We start from the raw sequence: 19,334 nt of genomic DNA, 5'->3' as shown, positions 1-19,334 counted from the left end.
AAACCACAGAGCCTAGGGCTTGCCGATCAGAAGGTCGGCGGTTTGAATCCCCACGACGGGGTGAGCTCCTGTTGCTTGGTCCTTGCTCCTGCTAACCTAGTTTAAAAGCACCTCAAAGTGCAAGTAGATAAATAGATACCGCTCTGGCGGGTAGGTAAACGGTGTTTCCGTGCACTGCTCTGGTTCGCCAGAAGCGGCTTAGTCTTGCTGGCCACATGACCCGGAAGCTGTACGCCAGCGCCACAACCCCAGAGTTGTCTACGACTGGACTTGTCAAGGGTCCCTTTAAGGAGTTCCAAATGCTGTAAGCCTTCCTCATAGGGGAGTTGGCAGCATCTCCCTGGAAGGTTGAAACTAGCTAATAAGCACATCCCATGATAAGGCATTATGGAAGGATGGCATCCCTTTTCTGCAGCCCGACGGGGTCCCACTCTGCCACTTTATTCTACAGCATCTGTAGGTCAGGCCTGTGCTGATGGGGCTCTGGATTCACTTGCAATAGCAGCTTTATACATTTCCTTTGCCTTCTACTGTAACCCAAAAGCTTGCACACTCATACCAGTTGATAAGTTGTTTTGGTAGAACAAGGCTGGGGAACCTTTTGCCCTCCAGATTCCTAACTCCCATCATCCCTCATCACTGGTCACATACCGGTAGCTTGGGGCCTGACGGGAGTCCAACAGCACTTGGAGGGGGCCACTGGTTCCCCACTAAGTGCAGTAGAAGGTCTTTTCTAAGTACACCTCCCCCACCACCACCACACACCTTTTCTCAGTGCATTCTGGAAACAGGGCATAGGAAAGGGTTCAAATAGGAGTCAGAGGTCTAGGTGTTTTGCTAGCTTTTGAGCACTAACTCTTTCTTCCCATCCCCCCAATTTTTCCACCACCCACCACCCAAAGCTGCAGGAATAACATCCTTTGCACGCACACACTGGTCCTTGGTTTCTTCTTCCTCCATAAAGGCTGCTTGCTTTTCCCCATCACAGCCTTCATTTGCAGTCAACAATTTAATGGTAGCCCCCTGCCCTCTCCCCAGCTGCAGAGTCTCTCCCCCTATCCTCCTGTCTGCCCCAGGGATGTGGGCTTATATTAATCACCTTCGATCCTGAGCCTGCTCTCGCACCTACACAGCTGGTTTTTGTTAAAGCTTCAATAAAAAACAGAGGTTCATATTTAACCCAAAACAACCAGAGTATTATTCAGTTAGCAGAACTTGGGCAAGGGATGGCTGTATCACTCCAAGCCCAATTTTAAGGCTACTGCCAGTTATTTCACTTCCGTATCTCTCCTGCAAACACTCCACAACCTGCGTGTGTAATCAAAGTCGGATTGGTGCTCCTGAATTTCTTGCTGCCACCGCCGCTGCTTCTTTTTCCTCCTTGAATCAGTTTTATTTCCTGCAGAATTGATCCACAGGGAACAATTGCCCAGAGAACCTTTTTATTAGACCCCTAGTAAACAGTAAGGGCTGCAGGGAAAGTAATAAAGTTGCCCTTATTGTTTTAACATAACAAATGTATATGGCCGGTGGTGGTTGAGGCGGGGGGAAGCCTGCCTCGGCAAAATGTATTTATTGCACCATGGTCCGCTTCCCAAGGGTGGTGTCGCTGGGGGGCCGGCAGAGAGATTGCAAGATTGCTCAGGGCTTCGGGGGTGTGTGATCCCCAAAAGGTTCATCCACAGTTGGAGGCAGTAATGCTTCTGAATAGGAGGGGAGCGTGTTCTTGTGCGCTGGTCCTGCTTGCAGGTTTCCTATTGTGGCATCTGGTTGGCCACTGTGATGTGAGAACAGGATGCTGGACTGGATGGGCCACTGGCCTGATCCAGACTTACGATGCTTTTGAAGTGTGCGTGGAGGAAGAATGTGAAGCCCAGATACACCAGGGGTCCCCCAACGCAGACTGCAGCCTCCCCCTGGAATATCCCTCCACATCCAGCCATTATTATCCCCGTGTGTCTGAAATAAGAAATAGCCTGGTCACATTTCAGGTGACTCTGCCCCAAATGTCAGCAGGTATCTCCGTCCTGGATGCTGTTTCACCAGAGGGTGACAAGGAACATGTTGGGTGCGTGGGATAGAATTCTGAGAACTGGTTTCTAGGGAGACAAGAGGGCTCACTTGCTCTATCTGCAAATGGCTGATGATAAGCTTATCAGGAGCATAATGACCCCTCCTCCCCCAGCACGTGTTCTGCAATCATGTACACATGTGCAATTTGGGATTATGTGAAATTTAGCATGAGTATCTGTCCTCTCCTGCCCCATTAAATCAAGGTGCTAGTCCTCAAAAGGGGGAAGAAAAGACTTTAAAGCATGTGTCCAGTCTCTCTTTATATGATTTTCCTGTGGAGATCCCCTCTCACCAACCACTTCCCTTTATTTATGACCTTCACCAAGACGATCCACAAAGTGTGCGTGTGGAATCACTCAGCTTGTATGCACATGGTTTTAATTTGCCTACTTTGCGCACGTTGCCTTTTCCAGAATTTCTATTTTGTCAAAACAGCCCCCTGCTAGGGTCCCCCAGGCTCCATAGCTGCCTCCCTGACCTGTACAGATTCTGCTGAGGAATCAGCAGCACCAGGCACTCATTGCTTGACCCCAGAAGACCAACTCCAGCAGAGACTGCCCTCACTCTGCCAGTTGTGCAGGAGTGGTTGTACAGAAAAGGACTGCGGCTCATAGCAGGCATGCTAAGAGGAGGAGACCTCTTGAGCCTGCATGCTCTCCTCTCAACCCACCAATTAATCTCCCCTCTTCCTTTTGCAATTTCCCTCCACAGGTAGCCAAGAGAGTTGGCCGGGTGCTGTACATGGCTAGCTTCCCCATGGCTTTCCCGCTCCAGCCCCCGGGCTTGCGACCCGCAGACCGTGACTTGCCTCCCGCTGACCTCCGCCCCTCGTCGACAGGAAGCGTGACCTCCTCCCCGTATGGCAACGCTCTCCTCCCCGCCAGCCGCATCTCGCCAAAGCAGGAAAACGGGAACCCTTTGCTGGCCGGCCTCAGCGACACGTCGAAGCCGCCCTCGTAAACTGCACAGCCCCAGGCAGCCAGCCAGCCTCGCGAGGGTCCCTGGCTTGGGCTGCTGGGCCTTCCAGCACTGGAACCAGCCAGCCAAGGAACCAAGAGAATAATGATGCATTCAGCGTTGGGGTTTTAAGGGGCAGGGGTCGGCGTAATCCAAAGATTTATTGGAAGCAATTTGAAAAGGGACACCGTGACTTTTTCTTTCTTTTCTTTTGGAGAAAAGGAACGTCGTTTGGGCTTTTTTCTTTGTTGCCTTTACGGAAATGCAACTTTGGGGAAGAGACCCTCAGCACCCCCCTTCTTCTTCCCTTCCCCTAACCCCAGCTTCCCGCCAGGAGGAAACACTCTTCCTTCCCCACTTCTGAAATGTGTCCCTCGCTGGAACCTGTTCCGTTCCTCTTTCAGGGTGTCTATGCATCGCTCAAAAAACAACTTTGAAACAATACCAAAGACAGACAACTGACCCAACGCCCAAGTTCCGGTCCATGTTTACTTCAGTTTGGATGGTACGGCACAGCTAGCTCTGTGGGGTACAGGTTTTTTAGTTTTTTTGTGTGCTTTTCTCTTTTTTTAAACTGCATTTTCATGCTGCTTAAACCTTGCAGATTGACTGTGAAAGATCCCCCTCCTTGCTGGGCACTGCACAGACTTGTTTTGCAGAATAATAATAATGATAGCCTTGTTTGGGGGGGGGGGGCAGAAGGGGAGATGAGCGTGGAAGAGGCTGGGAGGCAGAGTTTACCCCCCACACCTTAAACTGTGTGTGTACAGAAGATGTGTGTCCCATTTTTACTTTGTTTGTGTGGGGGAGGGGGGAAGAGGCTTGTTGCAGAGGATAATGGAGTTGCACATTTTTACCTGGTTCCCCCACCCCACGACCAGGTAACAGGTACCCGAGTGAGCCCATCGGGGCAGGGCGCTCTACCTTGCCCCCTCCCCACCTCGCAATTTGTACAGTGATGGAAAACAATCATGTGATCGATGCTTGTCTGCTTTTCTCTCTCCTTACCCTTCTGTTTTAAAAACACCTGCACGCTCAACCTTTTTTCCCTTTTTCTTTTTTTTTTTTTACTTTTGTGTAGGGGTGGGGGATCAAACAGATCGCTCGATGGTACCTTCGCTTCTTTATATATTGTAAATGGTCGTTATCCATCACATCCAGGCCAACGCTTTCCAGCAAATCGATTTAAATAATAATAAAAAAGAAATCACTTAATTTATAAAATGGTTGCTCCATGGGCCGGCTGTGTCCTTAAGAGTCTTGCAAAAGTACAAAAAATAATACACAGAGTTGAGTTGGGGATAAGCAGAGGTGAATCTAGCGAATGCAGTTCCCAGTGCAGAGTCTCTTCTGCCCACTATGAAGAGAGACCACAGGCACTCAACTATTAGCCCTTCTCTTTCCTAGAATCTGCTTAGCATAGCTGTCCCAGGGTGGGGTTTAAATGGCAGAGGGCACTGGCTGGCAAAGAAAGACTTCTCTGTGCCCCTAGAAGCTCTGTGGAATAGGCAAGGTAAAGGAGATACCTGCCACCAGTTAATTGCTGGAGCTTCCCCACTGGAAGTGGTGGCTAGCTAATAATGGACAACACAGGCACTGGCCGTGCTGGTGGGCTTGGGGCTGGCTTCCTTCCCACAAAACGGGGATTTGGAGGTGGCGGATCCGCCCTCCCCACGTTATTTATAAAGTGGCAGGTAACAAGGGCCTTTTTATCTCCTTGCCTGAGCCACTTTACTGCTGCTGGCAAAGCCACAAATTTTACTGTGTTTCTCCAAAACGTATAAAACTCTGCTGCACAAGATTTTCACGTTTCAAGTGGTGCCTTGGGGGACGGGGGAGGTGGCCTCAGCGGAGCAACTTCCTGCCCCTGCTTTAAAGGGGCACGTGGGTTACCCTACCACAAACGCAACACCTCCAGATCCATTCCCCTTGCCCCTCACAATACCCATCCCAGTTGTCTGTTGGCGCAGCTGTCAGTCAGCATCAGAGAAGTCCAAGTCTTCCACCATGTCTTCGGGTCCCTGCGCCAGCTGCTTCAGCTCCGCCCGTGACAGCTGTTTCCCGACGCCCTTGCGGCCGGCCCCTTCTCCTCCCCCTGTGGAAGGGAGAGAGAGAGAGAGAGGTGTAAATCCTGCCTTATCAGGAAGGAAGAGGAGGGGAGAGGGAGAAAGAGGCAGGCAGAAGCGGCTCATTGCTAATTAATCACAAGCATTAATTAATTTATTGCCACCACTGCATCTTCCAGATAGCAGGGATGGAAGGGAGGGTGAACAAGCGCTTCTGTGCTTCTCTTATTGCAATCTGGAATAAAAAAAAACAAGGCGTTTTGGAAAGGGCGGTGCAAAAAGTTGTCATCCCCCCACTGCCCTGCACTGCTCTTTCTAAGTAGGACTCTTGAGTTTAAAACATGGGGCAGGCTGTTTTCCTGAAATCTCAGCCCCAGCCATCCTCAGGGGAGAGAGAACAGTCTATTTATTTCAATGAAAGGAATCCCTCGACACAAGCATTTCTGTATGCCAGACCAAACAGTCTTTCTTTTCCTCCCCACATGGGCTATTCCAGGTTTTCGAATGACCCTTCCCATAGCACGGGGACCCATGTTGCATCAGCTCCCACTAGTGCAACTGCTTAGTTGAATGTGGGTCTGTAGGTTTACTCTGAGTAGAATTCAGTTGGCTGCATGCAACTCCTTGGCAACATCATACATTAAGACAGACACAAGAAATGCAAGGCCCTCCACATGTCGTGGGACTACAGCTCCCATCATCCCTGACAACTGGCCATGCTGGCTGATGGGAATTGGTGTTCCAATATCTTCTAGAGGGCAGCAAGATGCCTATCCCTATTGACAGTACAAAGCCAGTACCCCAAAGCCCCTCTGCCCAAGCAGGTCACACAAGTTGCATTTCAAAGCTTGAGATGATCACTGGCATTGAAAAATCAAGCTTAAAAATGGTATAATGGCTGCAACTGTCCCTGGGACTTTGGGGTGAAGAACAGGTGAATAATGCTTTAAAATTATATGCCAAAGGTCTGAAATCCTTGGGAGACCCACCACCATAGTGCGGACATTAAGGGACATTTCCCTTCCTGAAGATGCTGTGGATTGAACCTGGGGACCTTTTGCATGCAAAGCACATGCTCTCATGTGCTGGCCCACGCAGAAACATGCCCCCCCCCAACAAATGTCACTGCGCATCTCGAGGGAGGGGCCAACTGGTAACATCCGCCCCGAAACAAGCACTGAGAGAGAGAGGCAGCTGTGGGAGTCATTTGCCTTGCCAGGCTCTGGCAGCCCCAGATAGAAATAGCTCCAAGAGCCGACGAGACTGCCAAGTGTTCCCAGCCAATGATCGCTCCCATCTCTGCTGTTCATCTATTCTGGGCAACGGCACCAAGGTCCGTGTGCCAACCCTCTGCCATCTGTCACAATGAATCAGTGGGGCTGGGCACAGCTCTCTCCTCTCATTTTCACCTCAAAGCCAGGAGAGAAATCTTGTTAAGGAGGGGGGGGGGAGGAGTGGACATCCCTGTACCATCATCGCCACCCCAAGAGGGCTTTACGTCCTTTAAAACTCACCCCTCAGAGAGAAGGGGAAGGCAGTAGCGCACTTGGAGATAATGGGAAAGGACAGCCTGAGCCGGTGGCACTCTGGACAAGCAACGTCCTTCTCTTGGCTGAGACTTCTCTTGTTACCACCCTGGGCCCAGCTTCAAGGACCTCCACTGCTTATCTTTTCAGGCCAAACCGATGGAATTGGTATGCACGTGCGCACACACAAACACACCAGTGTAGCACGTAAGTGGCTGGATCCTACCCAGCACCTTCCTCCGTGGGCACCAGCTGTTCCTCTTAAAAGGATCACCAGCAAGACAGTACGAGGTGTGCGGAGATGTGACAGCCAGGAATGTGTGTGTGTGTGTGTGTGTGTGTGTGTGTGTGTGTGTCACACACAAATGCATACACACACCTGGCAAAATGCAAGCTGCGTAGCAAGCAAACCCATTTCCAAAAAACATAACAGGTGAAAGGCATATTCCTTCAGATCCCATACTAGAGGTCAGGAGCACAGGAGCAAAAGCCTACATCTCGCCTCGCCAAGATGCCCAATGTCATTCCTCCAAAGGAAGCCGTGGCAGCGCTCTCTTACCATCTGAATCACTGGAGCTCTCGTCGTTGTCATCCTCTTCTTCGTCCTCCACTTTGTACTCTCCTTCATCACTGTCATCCTCTTCCTCACTGCTGCCAAATGAAGTGTCATCTAAACTGCCCTTCTTGGCCTTTGATTTCCCTGCAGCAAGGAGACCAAAACAAAAAACAAACAAAAAAATTATTACAGAAAGGGTATCAAAACACTTAAGATACTTTTGCAACACGGGAAACTGCATTGTCTCAGGTGTCGGACAGAAAGGTAGCAGAACAAATCAGAACCCAACATGTGTTCCTCGCTTTCAAGGTGGGGTGGGAGGGAAGAATCTATATATTCTTTGACAAGATGGCTTGCAACCAAATTTTGTGTTGCATTATAGCAAAGCAGTCTTCAATATACAAACGCAAGGAGAGCCTCGGGGGATCAGGCCAGGGGCTCATCTGGTCCAGGATCTGGTTCTCACAGGGGCCAACCAGATGCCTCAGTGGGAAGCTTGCTAGCAGAACCTGAGCACATGAGCAACACTCTCCACTTACAACCCTCCATCAACTGGCACTCGGAGGCCTATCGCCTCTGACACTGGAGGGAAGCACACCACCATCTTGGCTAGTAGCCACTGACAGCCTTACCCTCCACGAATTTGTCTAACCCTCTTTTAAAGGTGGCCATCGTTGACAAAGCATTTCTCAGTTTCCTTTCTGCACACCATGCATGATTCTATCATGTCTACTCTGAAAAAGCCCCAAATGTTGCACCCTTTCCTTATGTGGGAAAATGCCCCCTATTGGAACAGCCCTCCAGCCATGCCATGCCAGCAAGCCACACACATGGACCCCTGAAGCCCTTATGAAGGTGCTGGCAGTCGCAGCTGAGTTCTGCTAGGTCCCACGTGAGCAGAGCACCAAACGGTGCACCATCACCCGGGGTAGCCTGGGAAAAGTTCCCAGGACCAGAGCGAGATGTTTGGGGCGCTCCATCAGCCCCTGGGTTTACACTGACTTGAAAAAACTCCCCACCCTCTCCTCTCCCCAAATCCACTTTGGCTCAAAAGATTTCCTTGCTGCCTTTTCCCCGACTACTCAGCTCTCTCCACCCCCCTGGGGACCAACCAGAAGATGGATGGCAGGGTTGCCTTCTGCGGGAGATAATCCTGACAAGCACCTGAGCAGCCTATCTCTGCAAGCGCAGGAGAAACAGAAAAAAGTGGCTCTTCTGCCATCCCCCTCCCCAGCCCAATCCATCACACGCCGCTGGCGGGGGGAAAGGGGTTATCAGCTGCAGCGGCTGCCTGGCGATGGAAACCTGCCCAAACCGGGCTCCCGAACAGAGCTCAGCTGCGACCGGCAATTGCAAGAGCCAGCACCTTGATTATTTCCCATTACCTTTGCAGCCAGGGAGTTGTGCGTGGTGCCCCGGGGGGGGGGGGGGCACATAGGCGGGCTTATGTAACTTAACTTTTAAAACCATTTTCTAGAAAGAAAGGGGGAGAAAATCACAGGAGAGCAGCTGGGTGGATCTGCCATGCTCATTTTTTTCTTTGCAACTCTTCCCCAAACAGAACATCTGTGCGGGTCTTTCCACATCTCTCTCTCCATTCAAATCTCTCCTCAAAGCTCTTCCCTGTCCATGAAATCTTCATTTTCACAGACACCCCTTCTCCCAAGCTGAACGTAACAGCCCTCTTGGACCAGGCGAACAGCTGACTTTCCACAGTAGTCAACCAAATGTCTCAGGGAAGCTCACAAGCAGAACAGGAAGGCAGCAGCCCTCTCCTCTGCAGCCCCAGCAACTAGTATTCAGAGGTATAATCATAGAATTGGAATTGTATGCTAAAGCATACATAGAATTGTATGCTAAAGCATACATGACAGATGGCCATCCAACATCTGCTTAAAAATCTCCAAGGGAGAATAATAATAATAATAATAATAATAATAATAATAATAATAATAATAATAATAATAATTTTTTATTACTTATGCCACTCTGGGCGGCTTCCAACAAAACACTAAAATACAATAACCTATTAAACATTAAAAGCTTCCCTAAAAAGGGCTGCCTTCAGATGTCTTCTAAAAGTTTGGTACTTATTTTTCTCTTTGACGTCTGGTGGGAGGGCGTTCCACAGGGCGGGAAGAAGAGTCCACAACCTCCCAAGGGAGACCATTCCACTGCTGAACAGCTCTTACTGTCAGAAAGTGCTTCCTGATGTTTGGTCGGGAATCCCCTTTCTTGTAACTTGAAGCCACTGGTTCGAGTCCTGCCCTCTTTTCCAGGCTAAACATACCCAACTCCTTCAACCAGTCCTCATAAGGCTTGGTTTCCAGACTTCTTGTCATCTTGGCCATCCTTTTCTGCAAAACGTTCCAGCTCGTCAATATCCTTCTTAAACTGTAGTGCCCAGAAGTGGACACAGTACTTCAGGTGTGGTCTGACCAAAGCAGAATAGAACAAGACAATTACTTCCCTTGATTGGAACACTAGATGTCTGTTGATGCAGCCTAGAATAGGATTAGCCTCTTTTGCTGCTGCATCACACTGTTGACTCATGTTAAGCTTGTGGTCTACTAAGACCCCTAGATATTTTTCACATATACTGCTGGCAAGCCAGGTGTCCTCCATCTTATAGTTGTGCAGCTGGTTCTTCCTACCTAAGTGCAGAACTTTAAATGTGTCCCTACTGAAATTCATTTTGTTAATTTTGGCCCTGTTCTCCAATCTGTTTAGGTCATTCTGGATCCCAATTCTGTCTTCTAGATCAAGGGAAGTAATAGTGCCACTGTATTCTGCTCTGGTCAGACCTCACCTGGAGTACTGTGTCCAGTTCTGGGCACCACAATTCAAGAAGGACACTGACAAACTGGAACGTGTCCAGAGGAGGGCAACCAAAATGGTCAAAGGCCTGGAAACGATGCCTTATGAGGAACGGCTAAGGGAGCTGGGCATGTTTAGCCTGGAGAAGAGGAGGTTAAGGGGTGATATGATAGCCATGTTCAAATATATAAAAGGATGTCACATAGAGGAGGGAGAAAGGTTGTTTTCTGCTGCTCCAGAGAAGCGGACATGGAGCAATGGATCCAAACTACAAGAAAGAAGATTCCACCTAAACATTAGGAAGAACTTCCTGACAGTAAGAGCTGTTCGACAGTGGAATTTGCTGCCAAGGAGTGTGGTGGAGTCTCCTACTTTGGAGGTCTTTAAGCAGAGGCTTGACAACCATATGTCAGGAGTGCTCTGATGGTGTTTCCTGCTTGGCAGGGGGTTGGACTCGATGGCCCTTGTGGTCTCTTCCAACTCTATGATTCTGCAGCACTGGCTACCCCTCCCAGTTTGGTGTCATCTGCAAATTTTATTAACATCCCCTCAGTACCTTCATCCAAATAATTTATGAAGATGTTGAAAAACAACAAGCCCAGAGCAGAACCCTGCAGCACCCTACTTTTCACTTTTTTTCCAGGTTGCTGAAGAGCCATTTGTAAGCACTCTTTGGATTCCATCATTCAACCACCTACAAATCCACCTAACAATTACTTCATCCAGCCAACATTTTACCAGCTTCTCTGCAAGAATATCATGAAGGACTCTGTCAAAAGCCTCACTGAAATCAAGATACACTACGCCCACAGCATTCCCCTGATCTAGCAAGCCTGTAACTTTATCAGCTCTTCTGATAAAGATGGTTCCTGTAAGCCATCACAGCTAATGGCCAAACAATAGACCCAGCCCTCTCAGCAAATCTGTCTAATCCTTTTTTACTTGGCCCCATTGCTACATCTTAGGGGTGGCAAATTCAATAAAGCAATGGCATGCTGTGAAATCCAGCTTTAAGCAAATGAATTTGCTTGCTATTGTGCCTTCTTGATCTTGGGTTCTATCCAGTGCTAGTTCTTACTTAGGGTAGTAGACCCACTGAAGTTAACGAACACGGCAGCAAACACACTTTGGAACTCCCTGCCTACTGACACCAGGCAGGTTCCTTCACCCTGCCCCTTTCACTGCCTGCAAAAGACATTTTTGTTTCGGCAAGCCTACCCAGAAACATAAAATGTTGACATGCATTTTGCTTAGGATTTAACTTACTGATGTTTTTAAATTATTTTTACGTACAATTTTATTGTTTTATTCTTTCTGTAAACCACATCTAAATCTTGTGAAATAAACAACATAACCCAACATAATTTTACTGGGTCTAATCTGATGCCACTCTTTCTCCCTCACCAAAATTCAGACTGTAAGCACCTTTGGGGCAGAGACTCTTGTGTCTAAAGCACCATTATGGACACGGGTGCCTCTCTACAAACCAACCAGCCACCAGCTTTTCAAACATACAAAGTGCTTTATTAATTTTTCTCATCTCGCTTTTTGCCCAAAAGGCCGCAAGAGGGTCTATCTCCTAAGGCCACCCAGGGAGCCTCAAGACAGAGAAGGAATTTGAACCTTGGCCTGCAGGACTGAATACCTACATCACTCCTCTCTCCTTGCAGGAGATGATGACGACAGATTGAGAGCATTTGGCTTGCCTTTCTGGATGAGTGGGGGGGGGGAGGGGAGGGGTTGGAAGAATTACCACCCACTGTGGAATCCTGTGCCTCCCACTCCTTTTTCCCACTGACTGACTGCTCCCCAAGACACACCAACCCCCCAGCAGAGGAAAGAACAGCAATGCCCCCAGACACTACGGAGTTAAGAGCATCCTGTTCACATCATCTAGCCCCCCACCTCGCTTTCCCCCACCGGAATCCCTGCTAGCAAGAACCGGAGATATTAGCCTGACTTTTAATACAATTTGGTTGGGAAGCGAGCGCTCTAAAGGCAGCATTAATCACTTTAACGATGAAGCTATTACTGGAGGTGCGGCGGGAGGGGAGGGGAGGGGAGAAGATGGGAAATTTTTCCACGCTTCCCCGCCCTTAACCCTCCCCACCCCACCCTCAGGAGTGCTTGCAGCCGTTGCAAGGAAAGGGTCTGTTTCATGCCATGGTGGGGTGGAGGTGGGGGGCAGGCTGTGGATACGGGTGGGGTGAGTTGGGGGTGCTGCCAGCCCTTCCAGGCACAGAGGTCTTGTGGCATTTCATTCCCACTGAACATATGAGTGACCAACCCAGCCTCAAGTCATGAGCTCAGTAGTCCCAATCCTGCACCATCAAAACAGTTTGGCCAGAATACAGTGGTACCTCGGGTTACAGACGCTTCAGGTTACACACTCCGCTAACCCAGAAATAGTGCTTCAGGTTAAGATCTTTGCTTCAGGATGAGAACAGAAATCGTGCTTCGGCGGCGCAACAGCATCGGGAGGCCCCATTAGCTAAAGTGGTGCTTCAGGTTAAGAACAGTTCTAGGTTAAGAACGGGCCTCCAGAACAAATTAAGTACTTAACCCGAGGTACCACTGTACTGGTTCTTTAGCTTCCATACTGTGGACACTCTGCAGACCATAGGAAGCTGCCTGATGAGGCCACTGGTTCATAGAGCTCAGTATTGTCCACATCCAGTCTGCAAGTTAGATACCCTACCACTGAGCCCTTAGGACACAAGAATATAAGCAGCTGCTTTAGACAGCCAGGTCCATCTAGGGTCAGTACAGTCTGCACTCAGTGTCAGCGCTGCACTGAGCTATGGCCCTTCCCGAACAGGGAGAGCTGTTGCAGTCATAGAATCACAGAATTGTAGAGTCGGAAGGGACTCCGAGGGTCATCTAGTCCAACCCCCTGCAGTGCAGGAATCTCAACTCAAGCATCCATAACTGATGGCCAAACAACTTCTGCTTTAAAACCTCCAAGGAAGGCGAGTCTAACAACCTCTGGATGGAGTCCGTTCCACTGTCAAAACAGCTCATGTCCTATTTGGGGGCTTCTCAGAGGCACCTCACCACAGGCACTGTAGGAAAATGCGAGGCTGACATTTGCTCAAATCCGGCAAGGCAGAGATGAGATACATGTGGCCCTCCAAAGGCTGCTGGAATCCCAGTGCCCATCAGTCCCAGTCAAGCGTGGCCAACTGTCAGCGATGGTGGGAATTGTAGTCCAGCAAAATCGGGGTGGGCACAGGTTCCCCATTCCCGCGTTAAAGGCTCCTGGGAGCACCATCTGGAAAAGGAGGCTGCCTGCTGTGTCTCTGCATGAGTGGCTGCTCTGGCTTTGATTAAGGTTGATTAAAACAGGGGTGGGGAATTTGTGACCTTCCAGAGGTCAGACCCAGCTCCCATCAGTCCAAACTTGCATGGCCAAAGGTCAATGGTGACAGAAGCTAGAAGCGAGCTACATCTGGAGCGCCCCAGATTCCCCCAACCCCTGCCCTAAAATGGCATTCTCTCCATCATGCTACTCAATGCATTAGTTTCCCTCATCCATAAAATGGGCATAAGGAATCATAGAATTGAAGAGTTGTAAGGTACCACAAGGATCATCTAGTCCAACCCCTTGCAAATGCAGGAATCTTTTCCCAACATGGGGCTCAAATCCACAACCCTGAGATTAAGAGTCTCATGCTCTTCCGAATGAGATATCCCAGCTGTAAACACCACTCACCTTTGAGAAGATATGTGTTTTAGAGCAACTGGTGATGCTCCCTACCCAAAAATAACCAAATGCTGATCCTTACAAACACACAGAAACACACAAATTATCCCACAGTGGAGTAGGTCTAAGAAGGACAACCAGTCTAGATTAACTCTCCAGCTGGAAAGGTTATAGGGAGGGACCAGTGCAGCAGCTCAACGACCAGAGACCTGGGTTCAAATCCCTACTCAGCCATGAAGTTTACACAAATCATACCAGTCAACCTCAAGAGAGCTGATGTGGACAGAAAATGAGACTGAGAGAGGAAAAGAGAAATCTGGGAAGGGCCACAGCACACAGAAGGCCCCAGGTTCAATCCCTGGCATCTCCAGGCAGGGCTCAGAAAGGTTCCCTTGCCTGAAACCCTGGAAAGCTGCTGCCAGTCAGTGTTGACAATACTTTGGCAGATGGACCAAGGGGTTGGGCCCAGAATAAGGCAGCTTCCTAGGTACTGCAAATCTCCTCACAATCCTCCAGATAGAGAGGGAAGCTAATCTTGTCTTTTGAGCTCTGTTCATTGTTTTAGGTTGTGTTTTAATTTATGTATTATTATTATTATTGCTGCAACGTGATGCTGTTTCAGCCATTCTGTCAGCTGAATTCCTCAGTTGAAAGGTGGGGTGGGAATAACAACAACAGAACAAACAACCACAACACACCACAAACAACAACTTTGGCTGCATTTTACAAACAGGCAGAGTAAATGTATAGACACACACACTTCTAGTGAATTATATCTTTCATTTAGTCAAAAACGTACAAGAGGCAGGGAAATGCGAGTTATAAGCGAGAGAGAGAGGAAGAAAAGAGAAGAGAGAAAGAAGCACAAAACTCCCCTGAGGTAAAATCTGAGATAATCATCTATGGTTATTACATAATCTATTCTTCCTCCTCCCTCCTCCTCTTCCTCCCCCTTCCTTACCCACTGACATTTGGGTCGACAGGCTAATTATCTGATAAAAGGAACACGTCCAACCTCACCCGGCACACAGCCGCACACACACAACCACACACACAAACATATACAATCGTTGCTCATTACAGATCAAGCTGGCTAGTAATGTATGCACAGTCACGCACCAGGAAATTCGTTCCCGTAACGAACTGGGGAGCGGGGGGGGGGAGGAAGACCGTTCCCTCTGGCCGCCCCACACAACCCCCCCTCCCTCCCTCCCCACCCCCCAATATTAAATTGGCGTAATATGATTACGTGCTGGATAAATGAATGAACGCGCTAAAGTTCATTAGAGGCGCACCGTCGCTTAATGCGGACAGATCGCTCATTACGGGCCCCGGCGCGGGGAGAGGCAGCAGCCAGCGAAGCGGCTCCTCGCCGGCTTTAATTGCCTCGTGACAAGGCAATCCACCAGCTCTCCCCAAGCCATTAATAACCACCCGCAGCAGCCAGCCTCCCCTCCTGGAGCTCCGTCAGCCGGTAAATGAGAGGAATGAGTCCGCCGCCGCCTCTCCCCACTGCGACCGCAGACAGGCCATTGATCAAATCTGGCAGGCGAGGGGAGGCCATCTTACACGGGGCCTCGTTCTCGGAAATTCAACGCGGCTCTGGCCCGAGGCGTCCAAACCCCCTGACCTTTCTCTTTCCCCCGCCCGCCTCCCTCTCTCTCTCACACAGACAGAAGCAAGGCTCCCCACACTATCCATTCCTCTTAGCATCACTAGTCCAATTCATCATGGTGATAGATAGCAGCCAAATGCGGCCCTGCGCTCCTCTGTATCTGGCCCTCGGGACTCCCTCTAAGCCACACCTTCTCTCCCCAGGGCCATGCCTCTCACAAGTCCCACTCAGCCTTTTTTGCCTGGCTAGAAATGTGCCCTTCAACTGCGACAATGCTTCCCTGGATGGAGAGTAGAGAGGCGTGGTTCAAGTGTGTTTGTGGGAAATGGCCTATGGTGTACAAAGGTAAAATTAGCATTCATTGCCCTGCCCCATTTTGCCTCTGGCCCCGCCCACCCCTGACCTATGGTCTGGACAGGACTGTGGCTCCTGCAGTGAAGTCCTGCTTTTCAGGGGAAGCTTACATTACTATTACTCCAGCTCTCCCAGTGATTCTCCACAAAGCCTTTTAGAAGCAACTTAAAAGGTAAAGCGACCCCTGACCATTAGGTTCAGTCGTGGCCGACTCTGGGGTTGCAGCGCTCATCTCGCTTTATTGGCCGAGGGAGCTGGCGTACAGCTTCCAGGTCATGTGGTCAGCATGACTAAGCCGCTTCCGGCGAAACCAGAGCAGTGCACAGAAACGCTGGTTACCTTCCCGCCAGAGTGGTACCTATTTATCTACTTGCACTTTGACGTGCTTTCGAACTGCTAGGTTGGCAGGAACAGGGACCGAGCAACAGGAGCTCACCCCGTCGTGGGGATTCGAACCGCCGACCTTCTGATCGGCAAGCCCTAGGCTCTGTGATTTAACCCACAGCAACTTGAGAGGGTTTTTTTTAAAAAAAGCTACATGCTATTAAAGAAATAAAAAAGATGTATCACTCAGTAGGATGAATCTACTACAAACCTAATGTGATTTTATGGTCATGGCCTCTTTGGAAAAAAAGAAACCCTGAGAAACCCTTGCAAAACCCTGAGAAAGTTGGGTCTGTGTAGATTGCTTGGCTCTTTCTTCCATCTACAAATTGCAAAATTCCCCCGCTTTTGTACTAGTGAACAACAGTTTACAGGAGTCAGGCAGCTTGCAGAGTCATGAAGTTAAGGGGCCACAGCAGAGAAGGCCCCGCTTTGTACAAACTTTGATTTGAGGCCCTCTTGCCCAAACAGGAAAGTACATCTAAGCAATAATTGCAGTGTGGCTCCTGTATATGGTCATTAGTATACTTAAAAATAAAGTAATATATAGACCATTTCTTCTGAGGGAAGCCACACAGAAGAGAAGAGAAGAATACAGTGGTACCTTGGGTTAAAGACGCTTCAGGTTACAGACTCTGCTAACCCAGAAATAGTACCTCAGGTTAAGAACTTTGCTTCAGGATGAGAACAGAAATCATGTAGCAGTGGCGGGAGGCCCCATTAACTAAAGTGGTACCTCGGGTTAAGAACCATTTCAGGTTAAGAACAGATCTCCAGAACGAATTAAGTTCTTAACCCGAGGTACCACTGTATTCCCAATTTCAAAGCAGCAGTAATATGGCTATTGAGACATATCTGAACACCCTCCAATAGTTCTTATCGGAATGGTGGTTTTCGTTTCAAACAAACAAACAAAGCGCTAGTCCTCATGTTTGCAAACTTGCAAACATGTGACAACAAATATATATGGATTCTGAAAATACATTCTAGTTATGTTATTCAATTTTGTAGTTTAGAACGCAACCAGACGGTATTTGGCTCTTAAGGCAGCCAGCATCTATCTATAGAGTGCATTAAAAAAAATACAACAACCACACAAACTCATAACTTCTGCCAGAGAATTTAGGAGGTCCCACTTCTTTATATTTCAGTGGGGATGTGGGGGGGGGGGGAATCCATAGAATAAAACACAGCTCCAAAGGGCCTTATTCCCCTCATGATTGAAATGGAGAAAGAGGAAGTCAAAATGGGATAAGGCCCACTCTGGTGAAAGGTTGTCTCCAACCAGGTTCTCCTCAGTGTACACCCATTGGAATTAATGAACCTAAGTTGAGTCAAGGCCATTAAATTCAGATGGGTCTAAACATTAGGTACAACCCTTTAGTCTTGATTAGAGATCTAAGTTTGCAATGGTTAACTATCAGGAGCCAGGCTGCTCTCCAGACTAACTTACTCCACAGAGATTATAGTTGCTATAAAACGCTAATGAGTGCTTAACTACTGCAATATTTAATTAAAAAAAAAGGAAGAGGGGCTGTGAGCTGCTGCTAATTAACAGAAAATTGGTAATTTCCAAGCTATTAACGGCTTATTTTCCACTCATCTGAACACAGCCAAGAAACTACAGCTATAGCATAAATAGGAAGCGCATTCTGTCAACAAGGGAAGAGCTTGCTGTGAGGTGGGGCTTGCTCTCTGGTGAATTCATGGGGACTAGGAACCTGCTGCCTCAATCAATCAATCCTTCACGGCTGCTTTTCTGTCATGAGTTCCAATGAACACCTTACGATGCCATCTGCCCTGTTTCAGGAAGCTTTTAAATGTTCGATGTTTTGTTTTATTCCTTTATATTTAGTTGGAAGCTGCCAAAAGTGGCTGGCGTAACCTAGTCAGATGGGGGAGGTATAAGAATTATTATGATCATTATCATCTTCCTTCTCCCTGTACAAAACCCATTTTTTGGATACAGGGGTGTGAAACCTTTTTCTGACCGAGGGCCCCATTCCCATACAGGCAGCTTTCCAAGGGCCAGTTGTGGGTGGTGCCGGAGGCCAGAGTGGGCGGAGCAAAAAGAGGAGGTTGTTACCTTTGTAAAGGTAACAACTTTGTTACCTTTACTTTGTAAAGGTAACAAAGGGAGCAATGACCATTAGGTCCAGTCATGGCTGACTGGGGTTGCAGCGTTCATCTCGCTTTACTGGCCAAGGGAGCTGGCGTACAGCTTCCAGGTCATGTGGCCAGCATGACTAAGCCGCTTCTGGCAAACCAGAGCAGCGCACGGAAACACCATTTACCTTCCCGCTGGAGCAGTACCTATTTATCTACTTGCACTTTGACGTGCTTTCAAACTGCTAGGTTGGCAGGAGCAGGGACCGAGCAACGGGAGCTCACCCCGTCTCAGGGATTCGAACCGCTCACCTTCTGATCGGCAAGTCCTAGGCTCTGTGGTTTAACCCACAGCACCACCCGCGTCCCGTTACCTTTGTACAGGAGGCTATATTTCCAGGTATGCAAAAAGCAGAGGGTTTTCAACGGCACTATAAACCAGGCATAGGCAAACTCGGCCCTCCAGATGTTTTGGGACTACAACTCCCATGACCCCTAGCTAACAGGACCAGTGGCCAGGGATGATGGGAATTGTAGTCCCAAAACATCTGGAGGGCCGAGTTTGTCTATGCCTGCTATAAACTGTCATTAGCAGACATTAGCAGGGCTCCAGGACATATTCCAGCCAGGCAAAAACACTCAAGGAGGTTGTGGAAGGGTCCCGAGGTGAAATAGAGAAGCCGGGAGGGCAGAATTTGTGCCTAGGTCTAACCACCACCACCCTATCCTATGTAAATACCATACCGTTTCCAAAGCAGGCCCACCCATTTTCCAAGCTTCCGATAGCTTCTCATTACCTGATAGCTGGGCAATGGAACACTCCCAGGTTTTGCTTGGAATCCTGATCCATCTCTGCAGACTCACCCCACTTTTTTCTTTTTTAAAAAAAGAGTAATCATCTAGTCCTCAGGCCCCATGGCTCCTCACCTGTGGTTGCAGCGTGGTTTATATGATCAAGAGGACCAGAAAAATGATTTTAAAAGAAAGACCTCTGTATTCCACCCTTCGGATTCTGCCTAGGCCACATCTTTCAGTACCCAATAACTTTTCTTTTCTTTTTAACCAAGCAGATTTCCCAGCTGCACAAATTCCCCACACTAACTAAACACACACAAGAAGCCAAGCAAACACAAAGTCTGTTGTGCTCCTTCCTTACATCCTGTATCAGTGGCAATTT

The 19,334-nt window shown here is 48.7% G+C and overlaps 2 protein-coding genes across 16 annotated transcripts in view; one reads left to right on the top strand and one right to left on the bottom strand.

Moving 5' to 3' along the window:
* Positions 1-4,254, top strand: part of SAMD11 (sterile alpha motif domain containing 11) — a 321,250-nt gene extending 316,996 nt beyond the window's left edge. For all 13 annotated transcript variants that reach the window (XM_082229928.1, XM_082229931.1, XM_082229922.1 and 10 more), the window contains one exon: positions 2,785-4,254. In XM_082229928.1, coding sequence (XP_082086054.1) covers positions 2,785-3,033 — 249 coding nt within the window. In that variant the 3' untranslated portion in view covers positions 3,034-4,254. The remainder of the gene's footprint in view (positions 1-2,784) is intronic.
* Positions 3,502-19,334, bottom strand: part of NOC2L (NOC2 like nucleolar associated transcriptional repressor) — a 143,637-nt gene continuing 127,804 nt past the window's right edge. For all 3 annotated transcript variants that reach the window (XM_082229940.1, XM_082229941.1, XM_082229942.1), the window contains 2 exons: positions 7,182-7,322; positions 3,502-5,125 (listed from right to left, as the gene is read on the bottom strand). In XM_082229940.1, coding sequence (XP_082086066.1) covers positions 5,004-5,125; positions 7,182-7,322 — 263 coding nt within the window. In that variant the 3' untranslated portion in view covers positions 3,502-5,003. The remainder of the gene's footprint in view (positions 5,126-7,181; positions 7,323-19,334) is intronic.

The sequence above is a fragment of the Podarcis vaucheri genome (genome assembly GCF_965113315.1).
Source record: "Podarcis vaucheri genome assembly, chromosome: 7".
NCBI lineage: Eukaryota > Metazoa > Chordata > Lepidosauria > Squamata > Lacertidae > Podarcis > Podarcis vaucheri.
This window is presented reverse-complemented; position numbering and strand designations above follow the sequence as displayed.